The 19,235-nt window shown below is 35.7% G+C and overlaps 2 protein-coding genes across 2 annotated transcripts in view; one reads left to right on the forward strand and one right to left on the reverse strand.

Annotated features, from left to right (window-relative positions):
- Positions 1 to 249: 249 nt before the first annotated feature.
- LOC130238304 (pulmonary surfactant-associated protein D-like) lies at positions 250 to 1,971 on the reverse strand. Its single transcript, XM_056469272.1, has 3 exons — positions 1,782 to 1,971; positions 1,607 to 1,684; positions 250 to 831 (listed from the first exon to the last, which is right to left on the reverse strand). The coding sequence occupies exons 1-3, from the start codon at positions 1,969 to 1,971 to the stop codon at positions 353 to 355; spliced, it is 747 nt and encodes a 248-aa protein (XP_056325247.1). The 3' UTR covers positions 250 to 352.
- A 415-nt stretch (positions 1,972 to 2,386) lies between these two features.
- tep1 (telomerase-associated protein 1) overlaps positions 2,387 to 19,235 on the forward strand; it is a 46,330-nt gene continuing 29,481 nt past the window's right edge. Inside the window, exons 1-19 of the mRNA XM_056478815.1 lie at positions 2,387 to 2,474; positions 5,021 to 5,558; positions 7,417 to 7,599; positions 8,712 to 8,861; positions 8,954 to 9,118; positions 9,294 to 9,431; positions 9,785 to 9,856; positions 10,658 to 10,779; positions 11,392 to 11,549; positions 11,631 to 11,740; positions 11,842 to 11,920; positions 13,703 to 13,901; positions 15,765 to 15,981; positions 16,076 to 16,228; positions 16,383 to 16,463; positions 16,553 to 16,671; positions 16,801 to 16,872; positions 17,065 to 17,211; positions 18,763 to 19,054. Of these exons, the coding sequence (XP_056334790.1) occupies positions 5,031 to 5,558; positions 7,417 to 7,599; positions 8,712 to 8,861; positions 8,954 to 9,118; positions 9,294 to 9,431; positions 9,785 to 9,856; positions 10,658 to 10,779; positions 11,392 to 11,549; positions 11,631 to 11,740; positions 11,842 to 11,920; positions 13,703 to 13,901; positions 15,765 to 15,981; positions 16,076 to 16,228; positions 16,383 to 16,463; positions 16,553 to 16,671; positions 16,801 to 16,872; positions 17,065 to 17,211; positions 18,763 to 19,054 (2,985 nt within the window). The 5' untranslated portion in view covers positions 2,387 to 2,474; positions 5,021 to 5,030. The remainder of the gene's footprint in view (positions 2,475 to 5,020; positions 5,559 to 7,416; positions 7,600 to 8,711; positions 8,862 to 8,953; positions 9,119 to 9,293; positions 9,432 to 9,784; positions 9,857 to 10,657; positions 10,780 to 11,391; positions 11,550 to 11,630; positions 11,741 to 11,841; positions 11,921 to 13,702; positions 13,902 to 15,764; positions 15,982 to 16,075; positions 16,229 to 16,382; positions 16,464 to 16,552; positions 16,672 to 16,800; positions 16,873 to 17,064; positions 17,212 to 18,762; positions 19,055 to 19,235) is intronic.

Here is a 19,235-nt window from a genome sequence, read left to right on the forward strand (position 1 = left end):
GAAATGACACCCATACAATGCACAATGTGTTTTAAGGTGTGTTTGTTTTGTTCACCCAACCTCCCATATTTTTACAACCTGGTTAACTGTTTATTATACCTTAAAGATGATGTGCCAAAAGACTTTATTTAGGTGAATATTTCAATCAATCATGAACTGTACATGTTGTTTGCATACCATTCAGTGTATTTATTTTTTGTTACGTATAGTAAATGTAAAATTTTACATACTGAAGAACATGCTTCACAATCAAATCTAAACTAATTTTTAAAGCATAGTATCTTTAGGTTGTTTAAAATAACCTTGATACTGAATTTCTGCATTCTCATTTGGTGCAAATAAGGTACAGTTTCTACTTGATGTCTGTTTCACATATAATAGGACGTTTATCACCACAATTTTCATCATCCCAAGTGCCAGAAACATCTATTACACCACAGTCTTGTGCTCCCTGATAATCACCAGGCTGCCCAGAACCCCATTTGGTAAAAGTTAGTTGCTTCCCCTCAATGTCTACAAACTGTCCTTCTGTTTCTTTGTCTGTGACTCCAATATATGGCTTCTCATTAATTAAACCACTGGATGCTGCCACCCTGACTAAAGCTTGATTTTCTGCAAAACTTTTTGGCACAACCAAGGTTCCACCAGAGCTCTCGCAGAGTTTTATGCCATTATCGAATGTTCCAAAAATATGATCAGTGATGTAATATTTCTGTCCAACTTTCCTGAAGTTGCTGAAACTCGCAGCTTTCTCAATTGTGTCAATCTTGGCTTTAAGATTCTGGATCTCAGATTTCAGGATCTCAATAACACTTTCACTTCCAGAAGAACCTGAATGAAGAGTAATTATGTTAGATAGGTTGTAAACACACTTCATGCACAATTTTATATGCTGAAGTCCCCAAAATTCACTTGATAAATTTTGGTAATGCTTTAATTTCAGGACCAATTCTCACTAAAATTACAGGAGTTTTCTGGGAGAAATAACAAAACGGGAGGATGGCAGGAGATGGGTCTGAAATACGGGAGACTCTCGGGAAAAACGGGAGGTATGATACACTCTGCACTCTGACTACTTCAATATTGTTGATAAGCTGTGGTGGGCATTTTTTTCTGTTTCGCGCTGAACGCTGTCGATCAATCGCAACAGACTGTCATCAATCCAATCAGCGCTGATTAGCTTCAGGCTAAGGAGGGGTTTAGGAACAAATGAATCCCTGAACAAATCATATAGAAGTCGTTGAGATAATTACTGTAAAATAAATGCATATTATAGGACAATGAAAGTGTTTTTTGACCTTGCATGTATATCAGCCTGTTGTTGGAGACTCCCAAAACCAAAATATGACCCTTTTTAATGTGTGTAATTTAATTTTTAATTTAATGTATAATAGGGGCTCTTTAAATAATGGCTCCTTAGCAGAAAATGACCAAACAAAATGTGTTTCAGATCCCTTAATACTACCCCACACCTAAACATAACAGCACCTTATTAATTATTAATAGGGAGCAAATTAGATGTTTACTTTAGTTAGTTAGTAGTCTGAATTAGTGCCCAAACTAAAGTATGAACAAAATTTTAAACTACAATAACTAATAATAATACCTGCTGGACCCCTTTCACCCTGGGCTCCATCTGGTCCAGGTGGTCCTGCTTTACCAGGAGGTCCCTGCACACTCACTCCTGTAAGCAAAGAAAAATATCATGTATTAAGGTAGGACTGAAATGAACAAGTTCAGGCTCCCTCGCTTTACTGATTTTATCAATCCCATACACAAACCTGGCTCTCCCTTCTCTCCTTTGGGTCCAGTGGCTCCATCTCTTCCGTCTCTCCCATCTCTGCCAGGCAGACCGTTGTGTCCAGGAGTGCCTGGAACTCCAGCATAAGCAGGACAGTTCAGGGTTTGACGGAAGAGCAGAGAAGGAGCAGAAGAGCTTTGAGCCACAAGTACACCCATCTGCAGCGCCATCTGCTGGAACACAAGGAGTGATGGGTGTAGTTTTTGGACAACTTTGATGAATGTTTGATTCACTTCAAATGTTTACTACTGTACACGAAGTAACAATGTTTTTCAATTTCATAGACGTTCACTAGAGATAATTATTTTCTATTATAAACTCGTTAAACAGCCACAATACAATACACAAAATGTTTTGTTGTCTATCACACATTAATACAAAATGTCAGCATCAGACTAATAGTGGCTAACACTATTGGTGCGTAGTGGATAACACCGCTTCCATGGGTCGCTCCTTTATTGATGGTACAAAACTAAAATCACCGACGTGACTTGAGAAAGGAGTTTTCTTGCTGTACATCTGAGACGCCACGCCTCCAACCATTTATTCGAGTCATTACGGTAACTGTAGTTATGACAGGTGAGGAAGTTGTCGAGTTTCAGCCTTGATACACTGTCAGCAGCTCACCGCTTCACTTCAACGTACTCTAATACATGGTCACAAAGCATTAAAGGTGAGTTTTTGCCTTTATTTTTTAGTCATATCGTTATAATTGTTTACAGTAGGTTGTTACACGGCAAAGTTAATGTCAATAATTTCTGCAGTGTCAGACCTGCGTCAGACTGTTTATGTTTATAAATCTGTCGTGTCTCAAATTTTACAATCATCTGTGATTAAGTTTTTTTTTGCACGTAATTGTATCTCACATTAAATGAGGGCGTCTTATGGGGAAATATGGAACTGACATTGCGAAGACATATATTGAATATTGTTTTTCATTCATTATCAGATAAGAGAGGGGACTTTGTCCGTCGTTCATTCAGTCAACCTTAAATGTCCTGCGAATAAAACTTTATAGGCAGTTCTTCTTTAGAGAAATACAGAATGTAGTCTAACGTTACGTTAAGGGCGTCACACACTCAGTGAGGGAAATATAGCCTTCATTTTAATTAAACAAACTGGGTGAAAAGGCAGGAATAATTGGAGGTAGTTTGATTGTCCTACTGTGCCTATAATACGTTTGTTTGCATAAGACACACCTAGACTAGAGTAGGCTTGTCAGTGCCATTGATTCTGAACTGTCACCATCTTTAGACAGAAAATCTCTGTCAGCTTATGGTGTCAATGTTGATGGAATAATATTTGTTTTTCTGGTGTAACTTTACTGTATTTAGGCTATGACAGGTTTGACATATTGTTCTGGCAGTTTGCATAAACACATGGGCATAACTCAGCAACAGGCTTGTTAGTAAGCGAATACTTGTAATGTGGTTTATGTATATGTAAATGAATATGGCAGAAAAACAGCAACACGTTTGCATGTTTTTTTTTTTAAATCTGCATGACATTGAGGTAAACAATAATAAATGTAATATTTTAAAGATATTTATTTAGATAAAAATTATTTATTTAAAATTTACACTTATGGTGCTAAGCTGAAGGAAAGTGAGGGAGTGAGTGAGTGAGTGAGTGAGTGAGTGAGTGAGTGAGTGAGTGAGTGAGTGAGTGATTTAATTAGTTATCTTATCAGCTCTCAAACCCTTCTCAGTGTAGGGTAAGATTGTAAGGTATTTTTAAAAAAGTAAATACTTTGTCTAAAATGTCACTTAATTACTCAATAAATAGTTATATGTACAGAATACATCCAGAATACAAATTGAACGTTAACAGTTAAAGTCAGAAATATTAATCCCCCTGAATTATTAGCCCCCCTGTTTATTTTTTTCCCCAATTTCTGTTTAACCGAGAGAAGCTTTTTTCAACACATTTCTAAACATAATAGTTTTAATAACTCATTTATAATAACTGATTTATTTTATCTTTTTCATGATGACAGTAAATAATATTTTACTAGATATTTTTCAAGACACTTCTATACAGCTTAAAGTGACATTTTAAAGGTTTAATTAGGTTAACTAGGCAGGTTAGGGTAATTAGGCAAGTTATTGTATAATGATGGTTTGTTCTGTAGACTATCGAAAACAAATATAGCTTAAAAGGGCTGATAATTTTGACCTTAAAGTGCTTTTTAAAAAATTCAAAACGGACTTTAATCTAGCTGAAATAACACAAATAAGATTTTCTCCAGAAGAAAAAATATTATCAGACATACTGTGAAAATTCCTTTGTTCTGTTAAACTCGTGAAGAGTTTAGATGCAAAAACCTCTAAATGCCGTCTGAATTTTCCTGTAAAATTAGCATTTTTATCAGGCTCCTGTGTGTATGTTCAGTAATATCACTTTTATGGAAAAATAAATTAAAGAGTAAGTCCTTTTCCTGGTCTTTAATTGCTAAAACCTCGAAATGCCATCTGAGTTTTTCTTCTAACGTCTCTATAACTTCTGTGTGCATATTTAGATTAAGGACAGATGATTTTCATTGCCTTTAAAGTGAAATAGCTGACTATAAACATAGGAGGACAAATGTGAGATATGTACTTAGAGTTTTTTTGCATCTGAAATATTCATATATATTATATTTTATTTATTTATTGATTGATTTTTTTTATTTCAGTGAGAGGGTCTTTTAGTTTAAAAAAGTAACAAGGAATGTTAAACATATGTATCAAAATTCAAAGTGTTTTAAAGTTCTAATGAAATCATATTTTATACTGAAAATTTCATATTGACATTCATTTCTTACTCAATTCATTGTTTCTTAAATCTTTGTTCAAATTCAAGTTATTCTGCAAATATATTTGTATTACAAATATACCTTTACTCCGATTTATATAGAGCTGTTGATGTATGCACCATATTTTAGGCAAGTATATTTCAAGTAACTTTAATTAAACCAAAAAATTGAAAGTAATCCCCTACTTTATGAAAAAATAACTTAAATACTGTAGCTAATTACACCCAACACTCCTCTAAAACAGTCACTTTGAGGAAATGTGACACGTGATGTTTATTGTAGTTAGCCAGACAGTTTATTTTTCACAAAAGTTATTTCGAACATTAAAGCAGAATCTTTTATTTACGTATGCTGTCTATGTAAATAAATGTACTAAATTTCACTTTGAAGCACACATTCCTACTCTGTGTTTCTGCCTTCTTCAGCTAAGCAGTCATGAAGGCTCCGGCTCTCCTTCAGTCTGATCTGAAGGTAAATATGGACATCAGACTACAGCAAATCTGTCACAGTCCCAGGCTGGAAAATCGCATTTTGGCTCAAGCAGCCTCAGCATTGTCTCCCCATCAGTACGCAGCTCCATCCTGGGCCAGTCAGACCTGCACCTCCTCAGCATGTCCAGCTCTCCAGCCAACCAGCCTGTCCTCAACCAGGTCCACCTCATCCCTTCTGTCCTCCACAACAATGAGCTCCATCTCCTCTGGTTCATCCCTACTGAGCACCAAAAACACCCTTCTGGTGGAGCCCCGACTTCACGTTCCAACCTCATCCTCTCTCAGCTCCACTTGCTCCCAGAATCCTTTACTCTATTGCTCTAAAATGTCCTCAGCCAGCATCATCCCAAATATCTGCTCCTATCCGTCAGCTTCAGCGGTGGATAAAGTGAGCTCACATGAAAAGAGAGAAGAGGAAGTCATGCTTTTATCAGCTGAGGGTCTGCTGGGAAATAGAGAGGAGCCCAAACAGGTATAAAGTGATTTCTTCCATAGTGATTTGTAAAATTGTTTGTGAATATTTCAGCACTGTCTTTATTGATTTTTAGAAAGGATTTTTACACAACAATAAAAAAACAAAAATAGTAATGATAATGAACAAAAATGGAATATATACAGTTGAAGTCAGAATTATTAGCTCACCTGAATTATTAGCCCCCCTGTTTATGTTTAACGGAGAGAAGATTTTCTCAACACATTTCTACACATAATAGTTTTAATAAATTATTTCTAGTAACTGATATATTTGATCTTTGCCATGATGACAGTAATATTTGACTAGATATTTTTCAAGACACTTCTATACAGTTTAAAGTGACATTTAAAGGCTTAACTAGGTTAATTAGGTTAACTAGGCAGGTTGGGGTAACTAGGCAAGTTATTGTATAATGATGGTTTGTTCTGTAGACAATCGAAAAAAATAGCTTAAAGGGGCTAATAATTTTGATCTTAAAATGTTTTTTTAAAAAATTTAAACTGCTTTTATTGTAGCCGAAATAAATCAAATAAGATTTTCTCCAGAAGAAAAAATATGATCAGACATACTGTGAAAATTTCCTTGCTCATTTGGCAAATATTTAAAAAAGAAAAAGAAATTCAAAAGCGAGCTAATAATTCTGACTTCAACTGTATAATACAACTATAATATATAATACAACTATAATATATACATGGAGAAAGGAATGTATACCTGTATATTAATACATATACACATAGACATGTGTTTAAATAATTAAGGATTCTTCAGAAAAGTTTTCCCTGAACAAATATGATTTTTTCCAAAGCCAAACAAAGAAACAATTCCTGCAACTATTGTTTAAAGAGCACCTATGATGAAAATCAACTTTTATAAGCAGTTTGCACAGAACTGTCTGTATGTATAGTGTGTCCACTGTCATGTTGGATTGATAGAAACCCAACAAGTCTCTTTTTTTTTTTTTTATTTCTTGTTGTTAAAATAGGACCCAAATCCCAGTGATTTTAAGGCCCACTGCAACGTGACTTAGGTGTGCAGTGTAACCCACCCATCAAATTGATTGACAGGCACCAAATTTCTAAAATAGCATGTATACACACCTCCACAGAACATTTTGTTTTGTAAATAAACTGGGATTAAATATTTGTTCCAACTCTCTGTGATTTTTATGTTTTATAAGTTTAAACACGTTTTTAAAACAGCATGTTTGTAATAAAGACAGTAAAATCGGCATCTAATTCTTAGCTGCTATAATCACCATGGCCACATGGTCTCAGTAAATGCACATATGTGTGTGTGTCTGTGTGTACTGCAAACGGCATTTGTGTGAGACTCATCATTTCAGAAAGGCTTAAATAAACTCCAGCAGTAATACATGAAATAAACTTACTTGGTATTTTTGACAAATGAGCTGTATTTCAGCTTTATACGAGTCTGTCTCTATCACTGACTGCTGTTTATCTGACGTAACACATGATGAGAAGCACACGCATGTGGGGAGAAGCAGCTCATTTGCATTTAAAGCCACAGGCTACAAATACAGCTACAATGTATTCAGACACTACTTCTGGCGGCTATAATAAATTATTTGATGGGTATTTTGAGCTGAAACTATACAGACACATTCCGGAGACAGCAAAGGGTTATCTTACATCTTGTAAAAGAGGTAAAATAGGTGCCCTTTTAAAAATGACTTTTTTTTTGTTTGTCCAATGGAGAGCTAGTCATGTGAAATTTTTTTCATTAATAAAAAATGTGGTTCTCCATGAACTGACTGATGCATTGCTTGTATGTAAATCTTATCTTGTCTTATGTAAAGTCTTATCTTGTAAAGTCTTATGTTGTTACTTAGCAGGATGCCTTCAGGATGTCTTCGCAGGAAAGCTTGGATGGGGATGACCAGATGCTGTCGTCTGAAGCGGCTGTTTTGGATATGGATGTAGATGGAGAGGTGGAGCAGACTGTGGCTCTTCGTGAGGAGTTTGGAGATCTTGAAGTAAGCAAAGACGAGAAACTTGCTGAACTGAGGGACCGGAAGGTGAGCTGAATGAACACATTTATTCCTTAGCTTGATTTGTGTCTATGTTTTTGGTGATTAGACACTATTAGAACGTTAAATCATAAGTGTTTTTCACAATTATGTCAGATTGTATAAAGATGTTGACAATGCAAACCAGTGACGGAAGACTTTGCCAGGTGATTTTACAATGAAAAATATCAAACATGTATATACAGTGCCCAATATAAACGAGTACATTACTCGCAGATCTCTTTTAAATTATTATATTTTTACAGGATGCTTTACAATAAGATATTTGTGTATATGCTTTAGATTATTCAGTAATAAAAGCCAAATCTGGAACTAATTTAGCAAAATAACTTTATAATTAGCACACCCCAATGAATATCTTAGGGTAAATATTAAATAAACTTATAATAAAGAGAAAAAATCAAGAGAACCATAAAAACATCTCATTTGAATTGAAATGTATTACGTAAAGATGTTTGGTTATCACACTCTTATTTTAATAAATAAAACTGCTTAATAAATTTTGTTTAAATGCACCTATAAATTGTTATAAATTTATACTGTTATAATAAATACTGTTTACTAATTAAATAACTTAAGGAAATCTTTACTGACCCCAAACCTGTGAATTATATAATAATAATAATAATAATAATAATAATAATAATAATAATAATAATAATAATAATAATAATAATAATAATAATAATAATAATTTATTCATTCATTTATTTAATTTTTTTTCTTTGGCTTAGTCTGATTTTTTTAGAGGTTGCTAGTGTGGAATGAACTGCCAACTATTAGAGCATATGTTTTGCACAGTAGATGCCCTTGCAACACATTACACACTCATACACTACGGCCAATTTAGTTAATCCAATTCACCTATATCGCATGTCTTTGGACTGAACATGGGGAGAAACTCCATACCGAAATGCCAACTTGCCTAGCCAGGACTCGATCCAACGACCTTCTTGCTGTGAGGCAGCATTACTAATCACTGAGCCACCATGCTGCCCCTATAATAATTTATAATAATAATAATAAATAATTTCTTCAATCATTATTCTGCCAGATAATGGATGTTGTTTTTGTTGTTGTTGTTGTTGTAAATCCTTCAGAACAACCTGTTGAATATGGTGTGCTGCTCGCTGATTCAGAAGGGCTGTGCCCCAGGCCAGAAGGACTGGGATAACAAGAAGAGTGTGTGGAGCATTATTAAGAAGCTGGCTACAGAGATTACCACAGAAGATCCTGAGTTTGTCCTCAAGGTTTGTGCTTTTGCATGTGTGTGTGTGTGTGTGTATGCTTGTTGTGATTTCAATAGTTGATGCTAATGGTTTTATATTTGCATTGGTTTTAGGTTGCAGTGTACACTAGGCAGGAACTGAACATTCGTATCACAGCCAACTACCTGCTGGCGCTGGCAGCTCATCTGCCTGCGTCTAAACAACACCTGAGAAGATACTTTTGTCCTGCTGTGCAGCTGCCATCTGATTGGCTGGAAGTGGCACGTCTCTATAGCACGGTATGTACACCTGTCATATGCCTGTATATCATGATATTTACACTTTATTATATATCATTTTGGCACTTCAAGGTCATTTAAAGAATATTAGCACTGTAGTTTTACAAATAAGGTGTTTATTTTTCTCGTGTGGTATAATTTTAATGTTGTTTTGCTTTTTTTCCTGCTCTTTTAGTGCTTCAGTAAATCTTTACCCTCTTGCCTGAAAAAAGCTCTTGTGGATAAATTTAAGCAGTTCAGCGAATATCAGCTGGCTAAATACAATACACGAAAGCATCGCTGCAAACACAACAAAAACCAAAAGAAAGGAAAGGTAATGTCAAAAACCCTTAATCTTTAATATTATAGACTAAAACATGTACATTACAGTGGCTCCAAGTCTGGGATCATTCAAAATAAATATTTATTAGTTATTTTACCCTTTTAGAATATATATTTGAATAAATCTTATTGACATAAGTTTGGTTTACGGTTGATTTTTTTATTAAGATAATGTCCCATGGTAATACTGCTGACTTGTGAAATGCTCTGTATTTTATGCCTTTAGAGAAGCACACATCCAAGATAAAATATTGAACTCATTATTTCTTTGTAATTAATAAAATATGGTTGATTTCTACTGTATTTCTACTTTTTGTTTTGTTTTGTTTTGTTTTTTTGTTTCAGAATATCTCCCCCCTGGAGTGGAAGAAGTGGGGTGAGCTACTTAGAGTCGACGAGCCCATTCTCAGAAAATATGTGAGCTTTGCCATGTTTAGATTCATTCATTCATTTTCCTTCGGCTTAGTCCCTTTATTTATCAGGGGTCGCCACAGCGGAATGAACCGCCAACTTATCCAGCATATGTTTTACATAGCGGATACCCTTCCAGCTGCAACCCAGTACTGGGAAACACCCAAACACTCTCACATGCACACTCATACACTACAGCCAATTTAGTTTTATTAGTTCATTATTTTATTAGTTCAATTTAGGACTCGAACCAGCAACCTCCTTGCTGTGAGGCGACAGTGCTAACCACTAAGCCACCGTGTCGCCTATGTTTAGATTTATCTGTCTGATATTATATAATGTCTTTCCATATATTATATCCGTCGTTCGGATGAGATGTTAAAGTGAGGTTTTGACTCTCTGGGGTCACTAAAAAATATTTGGCACTTCTCGTAAAGAGTAGGTGTGTAACCCCAGTGTCCTGGCCAAATTCCCTCCATTGAACCTTACCCATCATGGCCTCCCAATCATCCCCATCCACCGAATTGGTCTTTCCACTTCCCCACTTGCTGGTATGTAGAGAACGCACTGGTGCCGTTGTCCTGTGGCTGCCAGCGCATCATCCAAGTGGATGCTGCACACCGGTGGTGGTGTGCAAAGACCCCCCTCATGATTGTGACGCACTTTGGCTGTATGGCCATACACAATAAATGCACGAAATAAATACACATTACATTACTTTACATTACAACGTTACAAATGATTGTTGCATGTTAAAATGACTTGTTGACTTGTTGTTATGGTACTTTCCTGTATGTTCTGATGTAGTTGGACAGCCAGAAGCGCACTAAAAAGGATAAAAAAGAGAGTGAATTCAGCCTTAAGAAGATGGTTATGCGCCTTCACATCAAAGAATCTGCAGAACATGTCATGGCCATTCTGGGAAAGAAGTGAGTCCTGCAATTTGTGTGTACATTTTGATAAACCCATTATGCTTTTTGGATTTTACCTTTTGTAAAGTCTGTAATATAGCTGTTTGTGTATGTAAAAGGTGTAAAACAGATTCAGAATTTAGTGTTTGCTCATTACGATCTTACTGCAGAATCCACTTGTATTCACTACCAAGGTTTAAGGGCTAGAACTGATAAGTAAACTGATGTCATCTGTTGTGTCACCGTTTATGCAAGAGCTCACAAAGCCCATGTAGCTGAAATTCAGATATGGTAATCTGCAGTTTGTTTGTGACCAATCACAACAGGCTGGGCCAATCTGACCAATCAGAGAAAAGTAGACTCTCAGAATGGAGGGGTGTAGAGAGACTGGATTCTTAACTCAGCTGTTACAGATAGTGTATGAATAAAGGTGATGAAGTAATGTATATTACAAGAACTTTCACTGTGGGTGAATGTAAACGTATAGCAGGAGGGTGTAAAACAAAATTAGAAAGCTTTAGAAAAGCATAATGGGCACACTTTAATATGTTTTACATTGGTTAACTGACTGCTCAGTTCATCATAACTTTCTTTTTTTTTGACATTTTTATGTGTTTTTGTGTTCTGTAGATACCCGAGTGATCTGAAGGCCTTCTCTCGCAGTGGTCTTAGTGGGGTCTGGGACAGAGAGAGAGCTGGAAAGCAGATGAAACTTAAGCAACCCGATACATGGGAGCGCAAAGTTAGTCAGGAGGGAAACAAAGCTGCCACCTGGGAGAAACTCATCGGTGTGTGAAAGATGGACATTCACTGCATGTGAAACGGACATTATTTTTGAACGTCTGCTTATCTATATTTTTAATTTGCAGATGGGAAGTCTCTTCCTTTTATGGCCATGCTGAGGAACCTGAGGAACATGATCACTGTGGGCATCAGCGAGAAACATCACTCCAAGATCCTCAACAGACTGTCCTCGAAGGTGAGCTTGACTTCTTTCAGTCTTTTGCTCACCGAAAAGTGTGCATGTATGTGTATAGAGTAAATGATTCTTTTGTTTATAAGTCTGAAAATATCTTACAGAATGCTGTAATCCAGAGCAGGCAGTTTCCCTTTCGCTTCCTGTCTGCTTATAAAGTAATTTTGGAGCTCTTTAAGTTTGGTAAGTTCCTGATTTTAAAGGGCATTACATTTAAGAGTTGGGTTCAGATGAATACAAAAGCCCAAGCTGTCCAAACTGAGTGCAGAAGCAGAGTGCAAAACTTTGAGACCCTCATTATTATTATTATTATTATTATTATTATTATTATGTTACAAAAGGGGTTCTGGTTCAATTAAATGCTGTTTTTAAAGCCCATGCTTGTCAAAGCATTCCGGTATAAAGTTTCTACAGAAATATTAAGTAATATTTACATTGTTTTTATTGTTGACAATAAAATAAAATGTACAATGAACCAAATCAGGCTATAAGAATAATTTCTGCAAGATCATGGGACACTGACGACTGATGATGGCTGCTGTGAATTTACTCGTCCATTACAGACATAAAGGGCCCTACCATACACCTGGTGCAATAAGACGCAAGAAGTGTTTGCCGCAATGTGTTGCTATTTTCAGACCAGCGCAACCCTAATTTTCCCATTTTGCGCCACGTTGTTTAAATGGCAAATCCATTTGTGCCACTTTGTGGACTCATGGGTGTGCCGGTCTAGAAAAGTAGTGTGTTCAGGTGCATTGTTGGCACTTTGCTATTTTGAGGAACTGAAATAGACTGCGCCATACACCCACTGAAAGCAAGTCTAAAGTCCAGCGCAGAGCACGTTAGTTGTGTGCCTTTCAACGCCTACACATTACTTAACACACACACAGGATGTACAGCAATACACAAATATGTTTACAAATGAAAAAAGAATTAAAAGATTAAAAGATTACAAAAATTATTATTTTTACTTAAATATAAAAACCACTGCCTCCATACCTTCTTTACCTCAGGTTTTTTTTTTTCAGTTTAATCATGACAACTTGCTTATGTATAATGTTATTATTATTAGCAGTAGTATTTATTATTTGCATATTTATATTTGTTTTATTAAAAAGAAGCTTAGATTTGTCCACCTGTCAGGTTTTGGACCATTTCGACCATGTGTGTTTGGATATAATACATTAGAGATTAGAACTGAATTTAGAAATTGTTTTGAAACAAATATTAGCGCTTAACAAACTAAATTAATTATGTAGGCTAATGGATGTCTTCAGTGGAGTGAGACAACACCGTTTTTTTCCTTATCCACGAAAGAGAGAAAGTAAAGAGGTCAAATGGAGGAGGCTCGTTCTTTATCCTCGCGCTGCAGATGTTCTATTTAACTGTTTTCTTGCTAGTGAAGCGTTCAGTTTTTACACTTACAAAGTCCGCCATGTAAATAGCAAATGCGCCATGGCATGACGCAACTGACTCTTAAAGGGAATGGAAGATGAGAGTCTGATTGGCTTAATGCACGTTATGCTCAAAACACACCCATAACTCATTAAGACAATGAGCACAACCCTGTTAGACCATGCGCCATGGCGCAAAGCATATTTTTCGTCCTTAAAATAGCAAAAGTGGATTCGGACATGCCCTTAATGCTTTGCACCATGCGCTTTAGACTTTGCACCTAGATCGTTAAAGCGCAAATAGAGCGCAAACTATGTAAAGCTAGCTATTTCCACCCTTTATTTTTTAGCAGATTAATGCATCTTTTGGTTAACACAGATTTTTCAAAAGCAGATATTGCAAACCCCAAAACTTTGTACAGTTGTGTATATTTAACTCGTACATTAGGTTTAAGTGTTTTAATCTACAAAACTGTCTTATTCTAATTGAAACAGCACATTTCCACAGTAACTTTTTATATTTTTATAGATGTGCTCTTGATGTTTGAGTGACATGTTTTCCCTCTTTCAGCCAGAGGAGCTGCGGTTAAAGTGAAGAGCTCTTCGGACATTATTCGAGACATTCTAAAGAAACTGCCAAAGACCAGACGATACAACCGAAACTGCTTGGACTGGGATAAAGCAGAGCGCAAGAAACTGCGGGTTACATTGCGTGTGCCCTTTGTCTACCGCCTGTTCAACGTCAAACGCAATCTCATGATAAAAGCAAAGTGTGTATTGCTCAGTATTTTGTTTAAAAAAACATTACCATAGTTTAAAGGTGCTTTATGTAAGTTTTTAACTATTATTAAGCATAAAAATACCATAAAATGTTTGCAGATATTTAAGAAACATGCCAAGTGAACATTTTTGTTTATCTGAAAAACAATTCTAGGATCAGATATTCTGCTTTAAAAATGTAAATGTAATTTACATACCGGAACAGCTGTCTTTGTTTTGGTTTTTTTAACCCGCCCAATGCCAGTTTAGCCAATTATATTTCAGCACCCTGGGTTGCCATGATGGAAAGCCACGTATTTCATTCATTCATCAGACAGTAGCAGCCTACTGAGACGCAGATTCAGAGTTTTATTTGAGGTTATTAATTAGCAAATAATATAAATATTACGAGTGTAAACATTGGGTGAGCAGGTTACATTGTAACCCCATGTCCTAACAACACGCTTAGTGAGGAGATTTGCAGCGATAAGCAATTTGGCTGTTTGCACCAGACGAAAAATGACAGAAATTTAAAAACAGCCATTCATAAGCACAGAATATGCACTCACATTGTATTAACCTTCTTTAACAATATTAATTGTACATGCTGAATAACTGATGTGTTAGTTTGTCACAGTTCTAAAGTTCAATTTCAAACAATTTATTTTATTTTCAAGATCTGAGGTGAACTATTTGCTGCTGCTGCTTTCAGTAGTATGGCAATGCATTTCACGTAAAATGGCATTCAACTTCACACTGTTAGCATTTAACACTGAATAAAGCATGAGGTTTACATGAGGTAAACATTGTCAGTTTATCCTGTCGTTCAGCTGCAACAGAAGGAAGTCGTTTCTAAAATATAAATTTCAGGCGTAGGTTAGAACAAAACTATATGGAAAATATTCTTTCTATTACGTGCCATTGCTTTTAATTAGAACATGACTTAAATCAGCCTTTTGGCTCGATAGTCAGGCACACTCCTGTTGATGTTGTCAATCTGGCAACCTGCGCTAGCGTGTGTTTTGGACCAGGCGTGCAATACCTAGTTCAACCACTGGTTATCAAACTCACATACTGCACCTATAAGAAAATTTTATACTTCGGTTAAGTTAAAATTTCAGTGTTGAGAGGAAAATAACTGGAAAGTTGCATTGGTATTAAAGCAGACTTACTAGTAGCAAAACTGTGTGTTTATCCATATTTGAAACGTATCTAAAATGTAACTCAACTAGGGCAAGGGTTTTTTCCATATTGAACCATATCGATATATATTTCGATATAAGATGTTAATGCTTCCAGATTTACAAGAGTATCCCATCAATGACTGAAGCCACAAAAATTAGAGGGCCAATAAATGGCGTAACATATATTCGGTCAAAAAATTTTCAGTGGCCAAAAATTCGGTAATCTTTAATATTAGCACACTTTTAGATTCCCATTATTGCACATTTCTGCTGTGTGATTGGCTTTTAGATCAATATAGAGTAAAAAAGTCTAGAGCTTATCATTGTTATTGACATAAAGTTTATTGCGATTTGGTAAAATAATGTTTATCGGCCCAGCCCTATCCTTACCAAATCCTTTAAAGTTAACAGTATCTAAAACAGAGAAAGGAATAAGACAGAAATTACAGTGGAATTTATTGTTTCCAATATTTATTGGCAACAAAAAACCTAAAAATAATTTGAAATCAAAATTGAAGCTAGCAGAACATGGGAAGTGTGCTATACTTTACAAATATTTGTTAATCTTTCTTAGAGGCCATAAGTACAAATGTTTGTGCCCTTTTTGCATGTTTCCTTGATGTCAATTGCATTCTATAGGTTGCTTTAGAATTGTTAGGTCCTCCACTAACTTTTTCTTGTTGCTGCTAGTCGGAGGCTGTACACTCAGGAGCTTCTGAAGAAGTACTGCTGCGCTTTGGAGAAATCTGTTCAGATCTCCTGCAAGTACAACATCCCCCCTCTCCCTGGACGCACTCTCTTTATCGTTAATATCTTAGATTGGATAGATGAGAACTGGACAAATGAGGAATTCTGCTTACCCCCTGAAATCACAGACAACCTTGATGAGAATCAACTTTCAGCGAAGGTCAGATATGAACATCTTGTGAATTTATTGTGTTATGTTTTACATGTAGTTTCATATGAAAGTAGTCTAAATGAAACATTGAATTTTTTTGCAGCCATTAGAAACTGCGTTGCTCTTGTGCATGATGATGAAATACTGTAGTGAAGACTCTCAAGTCCTGTTCAATTGCCACCAAGACTTATACGAGGTCAAGTTGAGGTCTGATGTCCTTCTGGATAATGTGAGACAAGCAATTGAGCTGTCAAAAGTAAGTTTGCTCAGAAAAAATAGCTTTAAAGAATCATAAATATGATAAACGTTTTATAACAACATACTATAATACTGTTTGAAATTCTGCCTAATTGCTTTGTTTTTAGATGAGCGACAACTTTTTGTGTTTTATGCCTCTCTTTCTCTTTTAGGCAATCCGTGAAGACTATGATAAATACGAATACATATGTTCCTCTGCATTCTTCACTAAGCTAACAGTAGAGAGAACAAAGGTTTGATCCCTTTTTGTATGTTTAGTTATTCCAAGGTGCATAAAGTGTTAAAATCTAGGGCATGACTGTTAAAACCTCTTCTCACACAGGTGGATCGTATAGTTTTGTTTGAAAGATACTACGGTGATGATAGTTTGATGATGGAAATCAGTAACTACCGACAAGATGTCAACCGTGATACTGTTGTGATGGATCTGCAAATTTCAAGGTGTGTTTTGTAACTCTTCAGTCTGTCATGCAACTTCTTGATGGCAAAAATGGCCAAAGTTGCTAATGTATATATGCATGTAATATTTCTTTTTTTTAATAATAATATATACGTATATATTTTTTCCAGGCCTTCAAGAACTGAATTCAAAGAGGACTCCAGCACAGTACAGATTTGGGGGTTTAGTGAGCAGATCCTGAAGTACGTTTCATAGCTGAACTTAAGATAGTCAATATCTTCTGCTGCTGCATTTGTGTGTTTTAATTTGTGCATTGTAGATGCTTTTTTTTTGGCGTTTATGCTTGAGCCGATTGCATGACAGCATTTGGATGTACGTTCTCTCAGTGGCTGGAGTTGTTATAAATGTTCATTCAGATCTGTTCTGGAACGTAGGTTTGTTTCTGAGAGAGGCTCTTCAAGGATGCTGCAGCATGTGGAGAACATGGACAGAGTCTATAACATCCCGCCACCACAAGGACGCCAAAATGAACCTGAGAGATCTGCTGACGTCATGCCACTGCCAGCAACACCAAAGTTCAGGTATGACTATTAAAAGAGGATATAGAAAAAAATATCGATCAGTAACTTTGACTAAGTTGTATCTAGAGTAAGTTTTTAAATGTTTTTCACAGTCTTGTGACTGAATAATGCGCAGGTTATTGTAAGCTCCATCAGCTCTACTCGTTAAACTGCTAAACTATTTAAAAAAAAAATAAATAGAAAGTGTATTATTAGTGTTTACATTTCAAAGCAATTTAATATATAAAACAGATAAGAGATTTAGTATCAGAAAGTCAAAGAAAGGTTTTAAATTTTTTTTATACAGCTACAGGACAAAATAGAAATAAGAGTTAGTAATAAAACGTTGAGTATTTAATGATGCTAAGAAATTAATTCAAGCCAGAGTTTTAATGAAATGGATGAAACGAGAACATATCACACCAGCATTAATAGAATTACACTGGTTACCAGTGCACTAAAGGATAGATTGCAAGATTCTTTTAGTTTGTAAGGCACTACACAACCTGACACCTTCTTGCATTTCTGACTTTCTATGATCCTCTAGCGCTGGACTTTTAGAATTTCACTCTGTAAATCTGATGCGACCTGGCGGCACCTCTTTTAGTCACTATGCTCCAAAAATTTGGAATTGTCTCCCAAATAAAGTGAAAGAATCCCCAAGCATTCATGTATTTAAAAAGCATGTTAAGATGCACCTTTTTAAAATTACAAATGAATATAACACTATGTGACTTGTATGCATTTTATGGATATATGTTTATTGTGTAGGTATATGTATGCATGTAATTATACCCACTGTACATATACATTTTTAATTATGTTCATAACTATCTGCACACTTCTGATTATTAATAGCAACCTGTACATATGTTCATCTATTGTGAATCTCTAAAACAACCTGTACATAATGTTCATAGTACATCCATTTGTAAACATCACCATAGTTAACTGCACTTTATAACTTAAACCTATATCCTGCACTTGCTGCTATTGCACTCCTGATTAGACCTACACTGCATTTCGTTTCCTTGTACTTGTACGTGTGTGATGACAATAGTTAAATCTAATCTAATGTACAGTGTGTGCATGTATATGCATATGTAAGGACTACTGTGTGTGATTGTGTAGATATATGCATATATGCATGTACATGTAAGCTTTTATCTCAGTATATATGTGTTGTTTATTTTGCTTTATTTGTCTATACATTTATTTATTTGGTTTATTTTACAATGCTTGTTTGTTTGTTTGTTGAAGCACTTTGAGTGTTATACAAATGAAATGTATTATTATTATTATTATTAATTATTATTATTATTATTATTGACAAATACTACTAAAATATACAGCGTAAACTAAGTCTTAAGAAATAGCCTTGTCAATAAAGGCTTTTTAATATTTTTCCACATGTTTCGAGTGCCTTGGAATGATTTTTTTTTCTGTTTATTTAGAAAAATTCCTTTACCCAAAGAGCACCAAAACATTATTTAAGCTACCCCTGAGCACTTTTTGTTTGGATTTCGGATTTTTACTGCTAAAACATAATTTCTTTCTTTCCTCTCTTTCTAGATGGAAAGGTGTGCGAGTGTTCATCTCGTCTACGTTCAGGGACATGCATGCAGAGCGGGATGTTCTGGTGCGTAGCGTCTTTCCAGAGCTCAGGAGGCGAGCAGCGCCAAATTACCTGTACCTGCAGGAGGTGGAGCTGCGCTGGGGTGTTACTGAGGAGGAGTCCAACCGTGCTGCGGAGCTCTGTCTGTCAGAAGTGTGCCGCAGTCAGCTGCTGCTTGGCATTCTGGGAGAGAGATATGGTCTAGTGCCGCCTCGTCCCATCCTACCCGATCTGCCTCAATACAGTTGGGTAAATACAAAACTTTATAGTTCATTTATATGAAATGTATCTGCCTTTGTAGATAAGCTTCTACTAAATGCATAAATGTGAATATAAATATACTGCCATCAGCCAGATTTTCAATATTGCTGCATTTCTGAAACTACTAAACAGCTAAATAAATAAATCACATTATAATACACTAGTTGGG

The sequence above is a fragment of the Danio aesculapii genome, chromosome 2 (assembly GCF_903798145.1).
Source record: "Danio aesculapii chromosome 2, fDanAes4.1, whole genome shotgun sequence".
NCBI lineage: Eukaryota > Metazoa > Chordata > Actinopteri > Cypriniformes > Danionidae > Danio > Danio aesculapii.